The 17,983-nt window shown below is 37.4% G+C and overlaps 1 protein-coding gene across 1 annotated transcript; it reads right to left on the bottom strand.

Moving 5' to 3' along the window:
• Positions 1 to 551: 551 nt before the first annotated feature.
• Positions 552 to 16,960, bottom strand: LOC140928164 (E3 ubiquitin-protein ligase AMFR-like). The gene is made up of 13 exons (XM_073377872.1): positions 16,863 to 16,960; positions 13,671 to 13,835; positions 11,258 to 11,410; positions 10,238 to 10,278; positions 9,390 to 9,522; positions 8,436 to 8,569; positions 7,939 to 8,049; positions 6,997 to 7,163; positions 6,167 to 6,273; positions 5,500 to 5,625; positions 4,347 to 4,413; positions 3,682 to 3,994; positions 552 to 2,910 (listed from the first exon to the last, which is right to left on the bottom strand). Exons 1-13 carry the CDS (start codon positions 16,941 to 16,943, stop codon positions 2,868 to 2,870), a joined length of 1,641 nt encoding a protein of 546 aa, XP_073233973.1. The 5' UTR covers positions 16,944 to 16,960; the 3' UTR covers positions 552 to 2,867.
• Positions 16,961 to 17,983: the final 1,023 nt, after the last annotated feature.

The following is a 17,983-nucleotide window of genomic DNA, read 5'->3' as shown; positions in this document are numbered from 1 at the left end:
AGTGGTCGAAAAAAAAAATAGGAATCTTAATAAACCTGCGATGTTCGGGTGTTGCAAACTTTCATTATATGCAAATGGCTCTTGTGATGAACATGCGTTTTATTATCGGCGATGATTGGAATGACGTGCCATGTAAATTCATTTTTTTGATCTCTGGCAATGATGTAATTTCTCTGGAATAGAGGCCCTAGAATTTTCGTGTATTTATACACGCGTATAGCCTGCGACCGCAGACGCATTTCTGGTCGTCACTAACACGCGTACTAAATCAATTCAGAAACAAATAAAAAGTATCGACGTCGATAAAGCAGGAAGTAAAATCCTTTAGCGATTAAATCCTGTTTCGTGTAAAATAAATCGCCTCCTCATTTCTAGCATGCGCCCACTACTTCCAAGCGCCTGCTACCTCATTTCTCGATCTATTAAATCTCCAAGCAAGCGAGACCGACGCCGCTGTAAGAGCATTCTTGTTTTGTTTTTAACTCGGTTTGTACGACCTAGGATGCCAAGTCATAAGAATTACATTACAAGACCAAATAAACAACACCATATTGAAGTCTAGTTTTATTACAAAGGAAAAATAAACCTGAGAGGTTTTCACTCATTTTGAAGTTCACACTAGTGTTTTATTTCAACAGCTTAATACCCGCACTAATTCCTCGGATTTACTCGAGGCACAGAGTTAGCAAAACTCGTACCAAATCGTTAAGCTAAATCTTTGGCATAAGGGATGATTTTAGTAAACAACTCAAAGTGAAGTCAAGTCGTATTAAACTACACTGTTTCTCTCTAGAATGTTACAAACCTATCTACAGTAAGTAGAAGTGGCGAAACGGTGTAATTATAATATTGGTAACTATTAGCAACTACGATAGCAACGCTAAGCACACCGTGGTAATAAGAATGCAGTATTACTGTTCTAAATCACTTTGAAATCGTTCCAATTTATGACTTAACTACCCAGAACATTTTCTTTTCAACTTAACAATATAAGATTTAGATTTAGATTTTATTGTTTTTGCACTATTTACATATTCCCCGAGAAATCTTCACGTTCTTAAATCTTAACTGACGTAGCAGTTTTGCAGAAAACGCTTGCGAAATGTAACAAAATGGGAAACGCATGTGTACAAAACACTGTTTTCCTTATCAATCTCATAGTTTTTGGGACGTTCTCCGTGCTGTGGACGCATCGCCTTCGTGGTTGCATCTCCCCACCCCTCCCTTAACCTTTCTATTGACGGAAGGGGAGTAGCCTTGAGCTTACATTTGCTTCGTATGCCTACACCAGCCCTTAACTTAAGAAATGCGGCTGCATTTTCGAGAACCTTTTTTTACTAAAAAACATCGAATAACGATTTAAGTAGAAAAATATTACGTTACAAAAGCTAGCAGTAAGTGTACTCCGGCACTAAACTGGAGAGCTTAATTAGAAAATATTACGTTTGCTACAATATTGGGAGAAATGAAGGGAACTCGTTAAAATAAAAGAGCTTGATATTTTTGATTTACAATCGACTGATAAAGAATACAAGGGCGTCTTTAAATTTTCTTAGTTTGCCCCACCAACATTAATGATTATAGTAGCACAAGTTGACGAAAGAAAACTAGTTTTTCGTGTTTCATGAAAAATGCACCCACAGGTTCGGGAGGGAAAATACTACTCCCCAAAAGCCACTCTGTCGTAGAATAAGTCAGCGATGATAAAGTACTTCGCAGAGTTAAAGAAATTCAGACAGTTACAGCATAATTCCAGCTTACAGACCAGCACCACAGCTGACATATTTGTAGCATATTCTTTTGTCAAATAGTTAATGGTTCAAACCCATGTCAAGCTATACAACTTTTAATCGGAGAAAATAAGGTTAAGCCCGTCCGCACCGAACAAATTTTGTTTGACAATTCAGTTTAAGCCACCCGTTTCTAATCCTAGGTTCGCCAGGAATGACTCGACACAGTGACGATATGCATCACAACATGGCTAAGGTGCGAGAAGAAGCTAAAAAAACACTTTCAAAAATGAATATGCCACAACTTTTGTACCGCAGAATAGTGAAGCAGCACTTTTAGACAACTTCATTTTTCACAGATTGCAAAGCACCTTTATTTTCACGTACACGAGCATATAAAAACTGTCACAAAATTTGCTTGCGCAGACAGGACCTAAATATGATCTTTTACCTGGTCTTGTTTTTCAACTTCTAGCTGGTCCTAAACTAAACTAAGTCTACCTGCTAATTAACGTGGCCCGCAGTATCTACGCAGCGTGACTTTCACTAAAATTAAACCATCGTCTGAGAGTTGCTCAGCAAAATTGCACAAAGCGAAGTAAAGCAAATCTCACTCATACTGACTGGATTTTTCAAAATACCTTTGTTCCACAAGTCCTTTTGCGCATTCAAAATGACGGAGTGGATACGCCCTTTGAAAACGTTGCTGAAATCTCAGTATTACGATCGTATCGTGGTAAGTTTTATTATGAATTGTTACGCCCGGGACTTATAAAAGGGTGAGTTTTATTTGGTTCTGATCTGGTGATAAAGAAGCATTATTATAAACTTCATCATTTCCTGCTTTCCCAGACGGAAACAGGGTAGATAGCTATAAGCTTAAGTTAGAACTATCAATTTATTTTAGGTATATCACAAATTTTCTGTATCGTTTAAGGTATACCATGGCTCCCGTTTACTTCACCTTTATTGTCACGCAAACATCTGAAGAGACATGAAAGTGGCTGTATACTGATATCAGCATCTACAAACAGATATAACGATCTGTGACTGACATAAGATAAACCACTTCCTCTTTTCCCCTCTTGACCTGGGACCATCGACAATGGATGATTTTATACACCATTCCATTTATTCCTAGGATTCTGACTTGTTTGAATCCTCCCTTTCAAGGAACCGCCTAACAAAAGAGAATCGACAATTTCTCAAGTAACACAATCTTTCCTTAAATAAATATATAAACAAATGAATAAATAAATAAATAAATAAATAAATAATTTAGAGGTAGCACACCCACATAGTGGTTCTTCGTCTACTATTCTTGGCACCGGTTATTCAAACATTGGATTGCGCTATCCACCGGTTTAATCACTATCCAGCGGATAAGGATATATTGCGCAAACTAACTGCACTATCCAATTGATAGAGATAGCGCTATCCAGCCTTTGAACAACCGAGGCCAGGTCGAGTTGGAAATTGGAAATGTTGGTTTTTGAGCAGGGGGGAGAACCAGAGTACTCGGAGAAACCACCCCCGGCCCCCAGAGCAAAAGAGAGAACCAACAACAATTTATTTATTCATTTGTTAAAGATTCGCCTAGCTGTTTGGCAGGTATGTCAGCAACAGAACACCATGTCCCCTACTAGGTTAAACACCAGACATAAGAAAAACTTGTAAGGGTAACTTGTTTACTCACGACTCAGCATTGTAAGTAAATAGAAGGTGTCAATACCTTGTTTGACAATGTTTTTATGTTCCAGATCGAATTGCAATTAGAAATGCTAGTTTTTAAAAAGAAAGGAAAACCGGGATACCAAGAGAAACGTATGCGAAAATAAGTCCCGAGCGGCGAGCAGCGTGGACAGACGGCTGTATTTACTGGCTAGAAAGAGAAAAACCTCTCGGAGCAAGGGAGAGAACCAACAGCAAACTAAACACACATTTCACTTACCTCCTAGCTTGCTGTAACATTGCTTCCTTCCTCTTCAGCAGCATAGTATGCCTAACACAAGGCTGTAAAGAGAACTCAGCTGAAGATGATGCAGCAGCAGCTGTGTATCCACTCCCTGCCGTTCTTATTTCCTGAGTGAGTGGGCTGCTTTCTTCTCTCACCTCCGCCTCCTCCACTGAAGACGACTGCTGTCTCTCTTCCATCACGGGCAGCTCTTCATCAATGGCTTTCTCTGTGTTTGAACTACTAACATCTTCTTGCTCTGCGGACAAGCTTCCAGTGTCATCAAGGTTATCTGATGAAGCGGTTGAACCTGAAAAGTAAGTTAAAGTGATCTGAATCAGCATCAGAGTCCATGTAAAAAGTTAAAAGGATCTAAAAGCATTAGTTCTTGGTCCACTCAAAATGTATCTGCCCAAACTACCTGTACACCACGTTGTGTTACATGACTATTCTCTCCCTATTTCACAAATACAAAAACAAATCACTGTCAACCGAACCATTTTTGCTGTCATTCTGGTTATAAGGCTTGTTGTTACACACATTGCTCATTGCTCTTGTCTTCCTTCGTCTAAACGTAAACAACTTTTCTATAACCCTTAATTTGGCAAGGTGTGCCTTACACAAGTAGCAAATAAGCTAATATGGTAAGTTCTTTGTCATACTTGGCTGTGCAATCTGTAGTAATTCAGAATCTTCCACTGTACGCTGATCTTCAGGTGGAGTCCACACCTGCGTAAAGAAGAAATCAACCTTTAAGACCTAACATCCACATACATTAAACAAATTCTCCATTCAGATCTCCCTACATTTCGTTAGAGAATTAGCTGAGAGAATTTGATTAGAAATCAGTTCATTTTCCCCTTGTGATCATTTTATTACTCTTCTAACCTCTTCTTTTAATTGTGTATTGATATCGTTAAAAGGAAATCGATGTTAGAGTATCTTAAGACTGAGGGGGTTAGTGAATCATTTTCACTCCCTGAGATAATAGAGAGTAGTAGTATGACGTCACGTTACCATGGTACCAAAATTTTTGGATCACAACAATAGGGAGCTTAAGCAACGATGACGGCGACGGCAAAGAGAACGGCAAAAAAGCAGTACACGCTTTTTTGTACATTTCTTAGCCGTCGTTGCACGACTGCGACATCACGCGGCCGTAGATGAACACAACACAAAATTTTCTTTTTCTTTTTCTAAACTTAGATACGTTCCTTTCGGATTCAACCCCGGAAAATTTCGCCAACATTTGACAAATTAAATGAAATTGAATAGGATCGATGAATTTTGAAACAGCGTGAATCCACTTTTTAAGTGACGTTTTTGGTTTGTTGTCATCCAGAAATTTTACTACCATGGTAACGTGGCGAAACGACTTCTCCCTCTCCTATTATGTACTATTTAAAAAAGGAGCAGGAGTGTTATTATCAGGTTTAAAAACTCGAGGCCAAGCCGAGAGTTTTTCCACCGATAATACACAACTACAAGGTTTTGAATTGCTTCAAAATCTCTGATATAGATCAACTCATTCTTGCAATAATATTCAGATTTTGGGTTACTTTTGTGTACAAAATTGGACGTAAAGTTTAGCCGTGTCTTTTTAAGATATACAGACACTCATTAAACATTAATTTCTTTTGTTTAATGAGTTTTTGAAGAAGTCTTATAAGGTTGTTCCAAATTCTGAGTCTGTGGATGAAAATTTACCATTTCCTTTAAAGTCTTTTTTAAAACAAAAGGGGCCCTGCCGCATTAAACTCGAACAAATGGAGATTTAAGCCACAGAAAGAAAGCTCTATTCACATAAAAACGTACAGATGGAACAGCAATGTTTCCTTCCAGAACATTCTCAATTGTGACTTCCAGAGAATGGGTGTGTCTCAGATCATCCATGATAATGTTGAATGGCATGTGTGGAAACATCGCTTGAACTTGATGTGCCTAAAGTGTATACAACAGAAATAAATTAACAGAAACACCTGAATACAGTAAAAGGACTGGAGATCCAAGGCTTCCCAGAATGCTGGCTGGATCCTTGAACCTCTGAGTTCCAAACCGATTAGAGTGGGGCCAGGGGGGGGGTTGGAGGAACCTCCCCCTTTATCTAAAACTGAGGGAAGATTTTAAAGAATTCTCAGTAATATCTGTCTTCTAGAGCCTTAATGTTGGAATGAGATGCTCTGATAGTGTTATAACCAATCAATACGTGTGAATAGTTTCGATATAAACTTGCTCTTAAGTCTCTTGGTGCACTTTTTTTGAATTAGCAAATCCGCCCATGGAACTCATAAAAAACTAAGCGTTAAGGTTCAGTTCATATATGACATGTCACTCTCAGCTAATAAGAAAAATAAATTAAAACAAAACAGACAAACAAACAAACCAACAAACAAAAACAAAAAGGTCTTGATAAAAGGACTCTTAGCGCCAAGAAAACATCACTTTTAGATCCTGACAGTTGAGATAAACGTTCTATTCTCACCATAGCTTCGATGCGACTTTCAGGAAGTTGTCCTTCCATTAAGTTATTGACTCTTGTATGCATCACCTCCACAGAAAAGCTTGGGAACCAGCTCGCAATTTGAGAACCTGTTAAAGAAAAGTTATGAAAGGTGTGATGCACTTCTCATGAAGAATTTAGTTTCATTTGTTTCAGTCAAAAGAAACCAGTGTTGATAAAACATTTTCAACAAACAAGTTGCATTAGGATTCTTAGGAAGGTTGATTACTTTAATTTTGAACGCACAGGAAGTCACAAACATGTTGCGGTTCAATTTAATCCTTGGTTTAAATTTTACTTTTCTTTGTTTTTTTGGTATGGTAATGTATGATAATGAGTTTAAAACAAAGGAAAATAAAATTTAAACCAAGGAAAAAATTGAACTACAACATAAACATGTGAAAAGATTATTATCCCGCTATACTTTTTTTATGTCCAGTAGTTTTAAAAGGATTTTTTTTCCTAACTTCAGAATACTGGTTCGTTGTAAGCAATAATAATACTTGAAAATCATAAAACATTAGATAAATTATACATGTACAGGTTAGCGAATACTAGCCATAATGAAATACATATGATGGCAGAAAGTCGTTATGTTGTCTTGATTTGTATCACCAAGGTTTGGTGTATGTTACATCCCAGGAGAACAAGTGGTCTCCAAACTGATCTACTTTTCTACCTGATAAGATCCTCCCGCATGATCATCTAAACAAGGAATCTTTGGCACATATTTCTTTAATTTAACACAATTACTCTTGACTATTTCAGAGGAAAAATGGTTTCTCATAAATAAATATGACCCAAATTTGTACCATCAAAGTGGAAAAAGTGGTTTCGTCTGAGGCCCCGTCCCATCATGAAGGCAGCCATCCCTCTTGGTTGCCTCTGCTCTTCCTGTTCTGGTTGCAGATCACTGGCTAATGACTGACGGCAAGTCGGACAGGATGTGTCATTTTCCAACCAAGATCTCAGGCAAGAACTACATCATAAAAAAGAAAGGCAATGCAAAACTCAAAGAAATGCTCAGAGTTACAACAACTTAATCAACACACTGAACCTTTTGGTTCTGTAATATTAACTACTTAATTTGCTGCCCAGAATGAAATCAATTTTTATGAAGATAAATTGTGAATGTAGCTGAATGTAATTTATGCAAAGTTAAATTGTGAGCCAATGCAGTCAGCAGTCTCCTCCTCAGGCGAACGTGATCTGTGGGGTGACCTTTGCTTATCTTGTGACTTACATTGCACCTCATGCTGGCATTTTCATTTGATCTTTGCAGATCTGGTGCTAAGGCAAATCTTTGCAAATTCTGGCTCCCAGCCCTTCCCTCCCTTTTTTTTGGGTTTGTGTGTTGGTAAGTATGGGATTCAAGTGAGTATTTTCCACTGAATTCCTTCAGTATGACCATTCAGTTGGCGGCTGCATACAGCGGTGGTTCCCGCTTGCAGGGTTGCCATGGATACCTCCTTGCTATGCTTGAGGCGCTCAGGCTCCCATCTAACCTTTAAGGCACCAGTTCCCAAGCTCATCTATTGATGATTAGTTTAAATACAGTGTAAGTAGAGGTATGACTGGACCAAATCAAACACTACCAACAACAAAATAGTTTGCAAAATGCACATGTCCATACATGTATCAAATTAATAGAGAGGAACCCACTCTCTACTGAACTTTGGGTAAGTGTCACGGGCCTGTTATTTTTAGCTGGCTTTATACTGCAATAAAGGTATAACGTAAAAAAGAAGCCATACTTGTGAAAGAGATGACCACAAGGTAACTTTCTTGCAGCTGCCATTGAGTCCCAGCAAATTGCACAGTCATCATTATTCTTGATCAGCTCTTCCTCAGTAGCCAAAGGAAATCTGGTGATTTAACATTGACCATGAATTTATAAAAAAGAAATAAATAATAAAAAATTCATGTGAATGTGTTTTTCAAGGTCTGTAATACCACAACCTACACATGTGACAGCGCAATTGCCAGCAAGCAATCTACAGCTTGAGAATTCTAGACCAACATTTTAAATACATAAATTCGTAAAGATGGTACTACATTGTACCTTGGCTTTGCTCTGCAATTGCTAAAATGGCTGTCCCATCTCCAGTGGAAAACATACACATGTAGGAAGAGTGTCCTCTATTTAATGGATGTATGGAAATGACAAATGTAGGAGCTTGTTACAGACCATATGACACAAAACACCCTGCCTTTGTGAAAATTCTTGAGTATTCTAAATTCTATAATTTACCTTGCTTCCATGCACTTGATAATTCTGATGTAGTTCCTGTGCTTGGCCAGCTTTTTCTTAATTTCATAGAAAAGATGTCGAAGCTGCATACACAGAACTAAACTCGCCATGCTTAAGAAGATATTTGACCACAGCTGCAATGGAATTTTTAAAAGGTTCATTAACCATCAATGTAATGGGTACAATAACACTACATTACATCTAAGGCTAAAAAGCAGACTTCCAGAATGTATAGATCTCATCTTCATTGTTTATTAAAGACAACAACATGCTTTTTGAACAAAGGGTTTCAAATGCATGTCCTTTGAACACTCCATTATAATTTTTATTATGCAAACAATGAAAAAGAGATATCCTTTTTGTTGCTTATTTGCTCACTTCTGTTTGATGCAAGTAATAATTAACAAAGCTCAGAAAAAAGAGCATGCAACAACTATAGTGAATTGTACATATCCATAGCTTTTTCTTGAGATTATTTTCAGCTTAAAGAGTGATAACAAACAACATCATGGACAGCCAGTGCTGTAAGACAGGTACTCAGTTGTAAGACGCTCCCCAAAACTAGAACAGATTTTACACAATCGAGCAAAACTTACCCCTTTTTACACACACCTTTTTTTAAAATAAGTTCATTGCTTAACAGATTTTTGCCAATACTGAAAACAATGTATTCAGTGCACGCAATCTAAAAGTAGTGCACAATTATTTTACCCACAGTTATGATAAGCTGCATGAATTTCCTCATGCTTTACTTTTCATGTACTTTACCTGTATGCCTGTCTTTGATGGTTTTTTGCCCAGTAACATTATTGCATGCCTTAATTTATGGCAGATTTATATGTACAATGAAACACGCATGCATGAAATATCCCTGGCCTGTACTGTATCAGACAATTTTTGATACCTCTGCTGTACATTATTGTTGATAGAAGATTATTAAATTGTTACACTCACCAGCATGTGTAAGTGATGTGCAAAATCCACTGTATACATTGCTAAATCCAAAATAAGATCCGTGTTGTAACTCCAAGTGCTTCTTCCTTCCCACATTGTGGTGTGTTCAATGTCCCACAGATGGATTCCATATCTTTAATAATGTAATGAATTGGGATCATTGATATTAACAGAGTGCTGCAAAACTACAGCTCAAGTATTCTAAGCAGTAACTTCCATGAGATGCATCCAAAATCCAGTGAACTAATCAGATCCCAAATCAATAATTAATGCACACTAAGATATTACAAAGGTTTGCAATTCTCCACTGCTTCAGAACACACCCACTAGATCAGCCATTCTCCCATTAAGAACTAGGTAAAATAAATGGACCAGGCCCTGGTTGTTCAAATATTGGATAGCGCTATTCATGCACCAGATAAATCCCTATCCAGTGGATGAGAAATAACGAAATCTATATTGTACAGTATACTTGATAGAGATTAATCCGGTGTAAAGTCACAATTATCCAACTTTCCAACAACAGGAGCCAAGACTCACGTAGGCTTAAGAAGCTATATCCAAGTAAGACTTATAATAACACCGAAAGGGATTACTAAATTTAATTTAAAAAATCATGACGCATGTATGTCAAACATTAAGAATATATTATTATTATACAATAATAATGCATAATATATAACAATTTGACCTCATTGTCTGAGCATCAAGATCTACCTCTACCTTTAAATTTCAAGAGACTAAAAGAGACAAGCAATTATAGTCCTTAACTAAACCAAATTCCCTCTATGCATGTATTGAACCATCTGACTGATGCATTTATGCATTAATGATGTACTTGTGCGTACCTTATCAAAGCATGGATCACTTTGATGAGTAACAGCATACACTACAAGAAAATAAATAAACACCAAAAAAAAAATTACAAGTGTTTCCAAGGAATGTTTAGTTATCACATTTATTACTTACTTACTACAAGGGCAAGAGAACAAGTTAGTGAAAGGTCCCAGGGGAAGAAACTGGTACTAGTAAGTCATAATGTTTAGCCTTGCAAAATGCAATAATATTGTATTTTGTTTGGTACAATAAAGACAGATTAAGTAAATTCGCTGATCACTTTTGAAAGAAAAGGCTGTAAATCTTAAGCCACGCGCAAACAGACACAACACCTCCCAACATTGTTGGGCCATGTTGGCAGTGATGTGCAAATGGATGCAACAACTCCCAGTAATGTTAGCCCATCATGTGTGGTCCATCATGCAAAGTCATTGCTTTGCTGACAGTCTCCAAGGTAATCATGTGTGATGCAGTAACACTGTGCTACGCTTTGGCGACCACGGAACAAAAGAAATGTTAGGCGCTGTTGGCTCAAAGGTTTTACAGGTTTGAAACTTTGCGCAACAACTCCCAACAATATGCAACAACATGCAACAAGACAATGCTGTGCTCTAGCAGTTCCTGGGTGGTGGCCCATGCACCTTAAACTTTTGCTCCTGAGTGCCCAGAAAATCTTACTTTCTTTAAAATATTATGCAACAAACACTGGACACTCTGGATTTTACAGGTTCAGAGCACTGGGATCCCTTCAATAATATTTTTCTTAGAGCACAGCCTTGCGAGGGTGTGCAAACCGATGTGACATGTAACATCCAACAATGTTGGAAGTTGTTGGCTAACAATGTTGTGTCTGTTTGCACAGGGCTTAACATTCGCACAGGTCTACATGTATTTAAGTCTGACCTGTCTAAACAAATTCCTCTCTTTCCACTTCCAACAGTTGCTGTTGGAATGTAAAAAGAGAAAAAAAAAGTACAGTACAAATGCACATGTACTGTCTTGCTACTGTTTATAACATAATATTATTTTACCTCTGCTAACATGAACGTAAAAGTATGAATGCCATCTGGCCAGCCAATAAAAAGGCAGATGAAGAAGAGGCCATTGCAGCATAAAACCAGAACATTGAGCAATCCAATCACTTTTGCATGAGACCAAGGTGACGTGGTTGGGGAAAATGACAACTGAAAAAGCAAGATCACTTGTAATAAATATACTGTACACTACAGTGTATGTAACAACTGCACATAGTTGAAAGAAAAATAAAATTATCGCCAACACTGGAGCTAAATGTGCCTCAGTCAATACTTATTACAACAACAACCACAGCAACAAGGAAATGTGCAAAGTTTGAGAACGACAAGGTCACAGGGTACCCCCAAATTTGCAGCAACCCTCCTAGATCATTGTTCTCGTACCTCAGACAAAGTACAAGTCCTAACTAATTCCTCTCCATTACCATTTTCACGTGGACTATTTATGATGCTGTATAAATTGGTTCTAACGTTTGAGAGGATCAAATCCTATGATGTGACCACTTAAATGAAACCTCATTAGCAGTGCATTTTTATGGTACTATTTATATTTAGTATGTTGTTTTAACTTGTTCTACATGTAAGTTTGGAATAATGTGTGGCCATTACTACACACAATCCTCTCCAGCATTGCTTTCACATGATACAGTACATGTAAAATTACAGTTGTGCTCCAACAGTAAGAACTGTACAATAGGTTCTTACATACACTGTACATGCAGGCTGCAAAGAAAGCCAGTTTTACAGCCTGTCATTCAGGCAAGCTGTAGCTAATATGTACCAGCCCACAAGTCATTTCAACTAGCCCCAAAACCCTTTTGATTAGTAGGATTGATTACAATCCTTCTGTAATTTGAATTTCCCAAAAAACAGCACTTGCCCGTTGGGCAAGTAAAGAACAAAAACCACTAACCCGATAGCAAAATCCACTAACCGCAGGCTATTGCACACGACTTTCTTTGCACGCTGACATGGTAATATTAGCATAAATTTAGGCTGCAGTTATTTAGGTTCTCAACATGTACATGTACATTCTTATTTTCTGAAGAAAAAAATTATCCAGCCTACATGTATTCCTTGCAAAAGATCTGCAAACCAAGTAGGTATTTCATAATATACAATGACAATAATAAGAAAATTTGAAGCACTGATCATGTGAATTTTGAAGTCCTCCTTCAGAGTACACTAATATTTTTTACATATAAACTTTAGAAAATTGGAACAAAAAAAAGGTCTTGTTTCAAATTTAGGCCAACCAGGCTCTTGTATTATAAATGTGGAAGGGGTCCAACTGGTACAGTACATGTAAATTAACACAACAGGTGCTTCTATTCAGAGGCTGTAACAGATTCGAACTGGACTATTAGACATTAAAACTGCCATTATTGGATGGGCCAGATATGATACGAAAAGTTATGCAGATAACACCCACTGAAATCTGTATAATTTTTTATATCAATAATCATACCTAAGCCAACATGAAGTTTTTGTCTTCAAACAATTCCCCCTTCCTCGACAATGTCAGTGCTTTTTTTTTTCACTTTCACTTGCAATGCCTTTTACTGTCAAATGCAGAAAACCGTGATCGCCTGAGAAATTTCTGGAATGCTGCCAGATTGTGAAGTCACCATTCACAATAAAGATCAGGACGTGCAAGCAAGTCTCAAAACCACAGACTAAAATTTTTCGCTTTCCTTTTTGTGGTTTAGTCTTCTCACCTCTTATTTGCTGTTTCATTGCAACACAATACAGGGTTTTTGATAAGATTTTAAGTAGATGGCAAAAGATTTGGAGTAGGTGAAGAAGGAAACAAAGTCGCGACAAAGTCACGACTTGCAAGTGTGAGTTTCTGGAAAATTTGAATGCATAGAATGTATTTCCAGCATTCTGGAGCAAAAATTAGAGTGTTGAACAGAACACAGACATCATTAAATTTTGGCTTTATTATTCAGTGACGGCACATGATTACTCTATCTTTTATTTTAAAACTTCTAGAACATTTCTTATACGTGCGTCGAATGAGATAAAGATGTGATGTCTTATTTCGAAAGTGGTTCAAGTCATTCGAACACATTCGTGGTCTCGGCATTTACAATTTCTCAAAAAAAAAAAAAATAGTGGGGTAATTTCGATAGAAAAGTAGGTGGCGAGTTCATGTGAAATAGCCGGCGAATTTCGCTGGCCACCGGTTCTAATTGAAAACCCTGCAATAGCATTCCATAAATGTTTCTGGTTTTCACGGTTTTGTGAGTTTCACAGAAATGGTATTGTTTATTCATCCAAATAAGGCTAAATCAAGTTTGGTATTTCATCTTGTGTTTGTTGGGGGTACTCTCAGAGATAACAGGGTTAAACCATGACCTTGGAGTTTTAACGAATGTTACTTAAGATAATTATTTATGGTACTTACATACTCAAACCTGTCCTTACAAAGCTGCGTAAAAAGATGAAAGAAACCCAACAATGTAAACCAAGCCGTCCACCACATGACTTCATTGAATTTCTGAATGTTCAGCACACCAAAAATGAAGATGAACTTGTAGAAAACAAAGTTCCAGAATCTGTCTTGAATTTGCTGCAAAAAAAACACATGAAAAAGTCAATGTCTTAATCTACATGTAGGGGCTGACCGATAGCTTTAGTCCTTAATTTGTAAGCACCGGTACAGCCTTACAGATCTTAAGTCTGCTTGATAACCACCAGAGCAGATCCACAGGCTGACATTAAAAAGTAGCTGGCAGAGCACTTGTTTACTGTTTTTGAAATGTGAATGTTTGTTGAAAACTTGCAATAATAATATTATATTTGTGGAAAACAAAAATAAGTCCACAATTCAACCCTCCAAATCCACTTGCTATGTCATGTGAGAATTGAATGTTGCCTGTTTTGCCAAAGAAAATAAAGCGCGATTTTTTGTATCAAGGACACAATTTTTGATGCCCAAGGCGACACTTATTTATCTCATGCAACAAGTTATGCTTCATGTTCATGCAGTACTGACAACTCTCCTGGATTAAATCCAGGAGATTTTGGACTGCATCTCCCAGTCTCCAGATTAGAGTAACTGTATGAAATCTCCCAGACAATCACAAAGTTTACCATTTCTTGTAGACTCGACTTTCCAATAATGAACTTTCACATATTATTTTGCCTTGTAATGTTAACATCGAACATTCCTTCATAAACTCAAGTATGCCATTGTAATAATATAAGCAATAATGTGATTAGTGGGAAGTAAACCGATCAGATCAAAATTAGTAATGTTACAAGACCAGTCTAAGGCCAACAACATCTTTTTTGCACGTTTTGCGTCATTGCAAATATCCATGACAGTAGGAGTCAACGAGTTTTTTTTGCACAAATGACATCATGTGCGGTGCATTATATGATGTCATCTATCAGCCACTCCCAATCAATTCTCAATATATGAAGACGTGGGAGGTTGACAGCCCCATTCATATAGCATGCCACTGACTGGTGTCAAAGAAAATGGGGTGTGACATCTTGCATGAAGGAAATGATTTTTTCAAAGCAACAGGTCGCACTTCATATTCATTTTAAATAACACACCAATGACCACAGTTTCCCCCTTTTTTGCAAAATTTCTTTTGACTACAAAAAAGAAGAAGACTAAAGGGTAACGGACTCTCCTTGTTTACAAACTGAATCATGCAGTATTGCATATTGCATTTACTTACAGACATGATGGACATACAAAATGAATTTCTTACAAAACGGGTGCAAGGGCGGAAATGACCTGTTAACTAGGCTCCTCACCCCATCATAACTCGTCGTGTAAGTGCTAGTTGTCACCCTGGTGAGGTTTCCAATTTCAAATGCAAATTAGTTGGTAGGCACAACAGTACCCACAGGTACTGGACAAAAGCCAGACATGCCTCAAAGTCCAGCACAATGGCTCGATTTGATGCGGAAATTATGAAAAAATTATGCAAATGAAATGAAATGCCAGACTAACCACATAAACTAAAGCATTTGTGAAATTATGGACAAAGAGCCGACACAAACATCATTTTTGCAGCATACAACTTCCATTTCACTTTGCACCGCAGCAGATTCAAGAACAGAACAGGTAAGTTTTTATCCCTCGTTTGATTTCCATTTGCAGTTTACAAATAAGAGTGTGGGTTCCCTATGCTGTGCGTGACAAAGAGATAATTTTTAATACATTATGTATAGCTGAAGCTGTATTTCATTGGTGAGACTTCAGTCGTACAACTGGACCAAGTTGTTTGCAAGACAATAAGCTGCCAATATAGGTGTTTTTACAGACAACGCACATGCTCTGTTTGTAGTTAATGTATGATTACAGGTCTAAACTAGGCTTTAAAGGGACACAGTCAGCTAATGCACCTGCGCATTAGATACCATTTCTTAGCTGATTTGCATGTCACAAGACGGATGTGAAACAGAAAGTGAGAAGCGTATTCAGAATACTCTAAACACACCTTGTAGAGTTGAACTAGTTACAAACCAAAATTGTGATTATAGACCCTAGAAAGCTTGTTTTTCCAAATATATTTAACCTTTTCCATCGATTTTCCAAATATATATAACAATTATTTGCTCGCCAATGTTACTGATTCATTTCTCTTGTTACTTTGGTAAATGGAGGCAATTTCTCCTGCCCGGGGCCTACGTGTTTCTCACCTCTTCTGTTTATGTTCCTTTGAATACTGTTTTTAAACAAATATGATAAAATAATGTAATAGGATGAGTAAAGTTTGCTCAAAAAGAGGTTTTCAGTAAAAGATTGAGGATCAAATGAAACCTTAGGTAGGATTGAAGTGGATTTCTAGATGTATCGGGCGAGTAGATTTGATTTTGGGTTGAGGTAAACACTTTTCAAACAGGCAAAAGTAGGGTCCAGGTCAGTGCGGTAACAAAGTCAGCTCCGTACGCTTCCAGTGGAAACTTATGTCAAGAAATATCACTGAAAAATATCAAATGTCTTGTCATCTGTAGAGGGATTTTTTTAGATTCTTGCAGTAAACATTTTAATATACTTGCACATGTTAACAAAATTTCCTTTAAAATGATAATAAGCTGATGTCCAATGAGCGATAATGAGTAGCAAACAGGGAAAAAATAGAGCGCAAGGATTGAAATTGATGTACCCAACACAACTTTGAATACTTAAACGTTTCATGAGATGTTGTTGGTGTAAGTGCAATAAGCTTAATAACGGTTTTTAATTTTTTATACCCTACAATGACAAGAAACAGTAGGAGTAATAAACTGATGATGAACGATCAACGTGTAAATACTAGCAGTTTACACAACATATAACCGACAGTTTCCTAGCCAAAACAGTCTGTACGGTACGGCGAATCAAATAGGTTTAAATATCTTGACTGGTGAATGAAGGTCCTAAGTTACAATTTCACCACAGGAGTAACAAGACAAAATGATGGCACACAATGTAAAACAATAATGACATGCTACGTTGGCTTTTTGATACATTTGCATGATCAACATCACTGCATCAATTATTGTTGTCCGTTCTAATAAATAGAAGCCAATTAAACCATGGAAAATATCGTTCTTTAGAGGCTGCTACAAACTGTCCAACTTTTAGACTCACCTGTAGTTCACTGGCTCGAAGATCGCCGAATACGACTCTCTGAATGATTTTCCCAAACAAAAATAAACAACAGTAAGCCATATTCAAGTTCGACTGAAAAGGAAAATGAATATGTTAGCATATCAGCAAACCACCGGTCGTTGTCATTAACGAAGTATCCCTGTGTTGAATCCATCGTTGTGTTTACTTACCCAGAAGCAAAAATTATCCTGAGACATGAAATCGTATACTGGGACTTTGCTTTCTTCAGAACCGATAGTCACATTCAATGCATAGAGAATGGCGGACACAAACACCAATACACTCACGGCAACGTAAGACTTAAGCGAAGGAAGCGGCAACTGTTCGAGAAAAACTAACGGCATTTTGTTTTGCGGCGATTGGTAGTTATGCTAAAGTGAATAAAGGTGATTCAAAACAGGAAAAGGTAAAAAAGGAAACCTTCCAGTGCAAGACTCGGTTGCTCAAGATCAAAGTACTCGAGCACGAAAGAGCTCGTAGTGACGTCACGTGCGCCTGAGAATGACTAGGGCCTAGGTCTCCTCCTACCAGATTCTGGTTATGATGCCACTGGGGCTCCCAGTGTGCCCAACTGCAAATGTCAGTTGTTACTTAAATTTTAAAGGATTCTTCTCTATTTTGTCTAAAATATTGGCCATTTTTGTGTTGTCAATGCTAGTGCAATTGATTTCATCCAACCCTGCAGCAGATGTACTCACTGATCCCAGGGGGTGGGGGTACTTGGGATAATTTTGGCTCAGATATGTGCCACTGGTTTCTTGGAACCCCTACTCCACTTTAGGCTATTCTGTGGCCAATTATAGACCCTCATCTTAGTCACGTTTGCCCAAATAAAGTTTTATGATCAGTCACTTTCTGTCACTTTTTTAACCACGAATCTCATTTTTAAATCCCTTCTCACCAAGAACTTTCTCATCCTCTATGTCAAAAAAGTGTCTTAAATGATTCTACTAAAGCTGGAACTGATCAACATTCCTGAAGCAGATTTTTTTGTTTGAAGTGATAATGATAAATTTTGTTATTTTCCTTTTCCTTTACATCTTTTAATATATTGTTGGATTTTATATAATTTTGTTATAAACTGAATAGATAAATGTATG

Source organism: Porites lutea, chromosome 2, assembly GCF_958299795.1.
Source record: "Porites lutea chromosome 2, jaPorLute2.1, whole genome shotgun sequence".
Taxonomy (NCBI): domain Eukaryota; kingdom Metazoa; phylum Cnidaria; class Anthozoa; order Scleractinia; family Poritidae; genus Porites; species Porites lutea.
The sequence above is the reverse complement of the archived record's forward strand: the minus strand, read 5'-3'. Positions and strand labels throughout refer to the sequence as shown.

Bases quoted from the DNA above. Each gene is read 5' to 3' on its own strand.
- LOC140928164 (XM_073377872.1), bottom strand. From the start codon at position 16,943: ATGGCTTACTGTTGTTTATTTTTGTTTGGGAAAATCATTCAGAGAGTC. The intron at 6,274-6,996 runs GTACAAATTTGG...TTTCTTTAACAG, and splicing joins CCACTTTTTCCACTTTGATG to GTTCTCAAATTGCGAGCTGG. The intron at 5,626-6,166 runs GTGAGAATAGAA...TATACACTTTAG, and splicing joins AAAGTCGCATCGAAGCTATG to GCACATCAAGTTCAAGCGAT.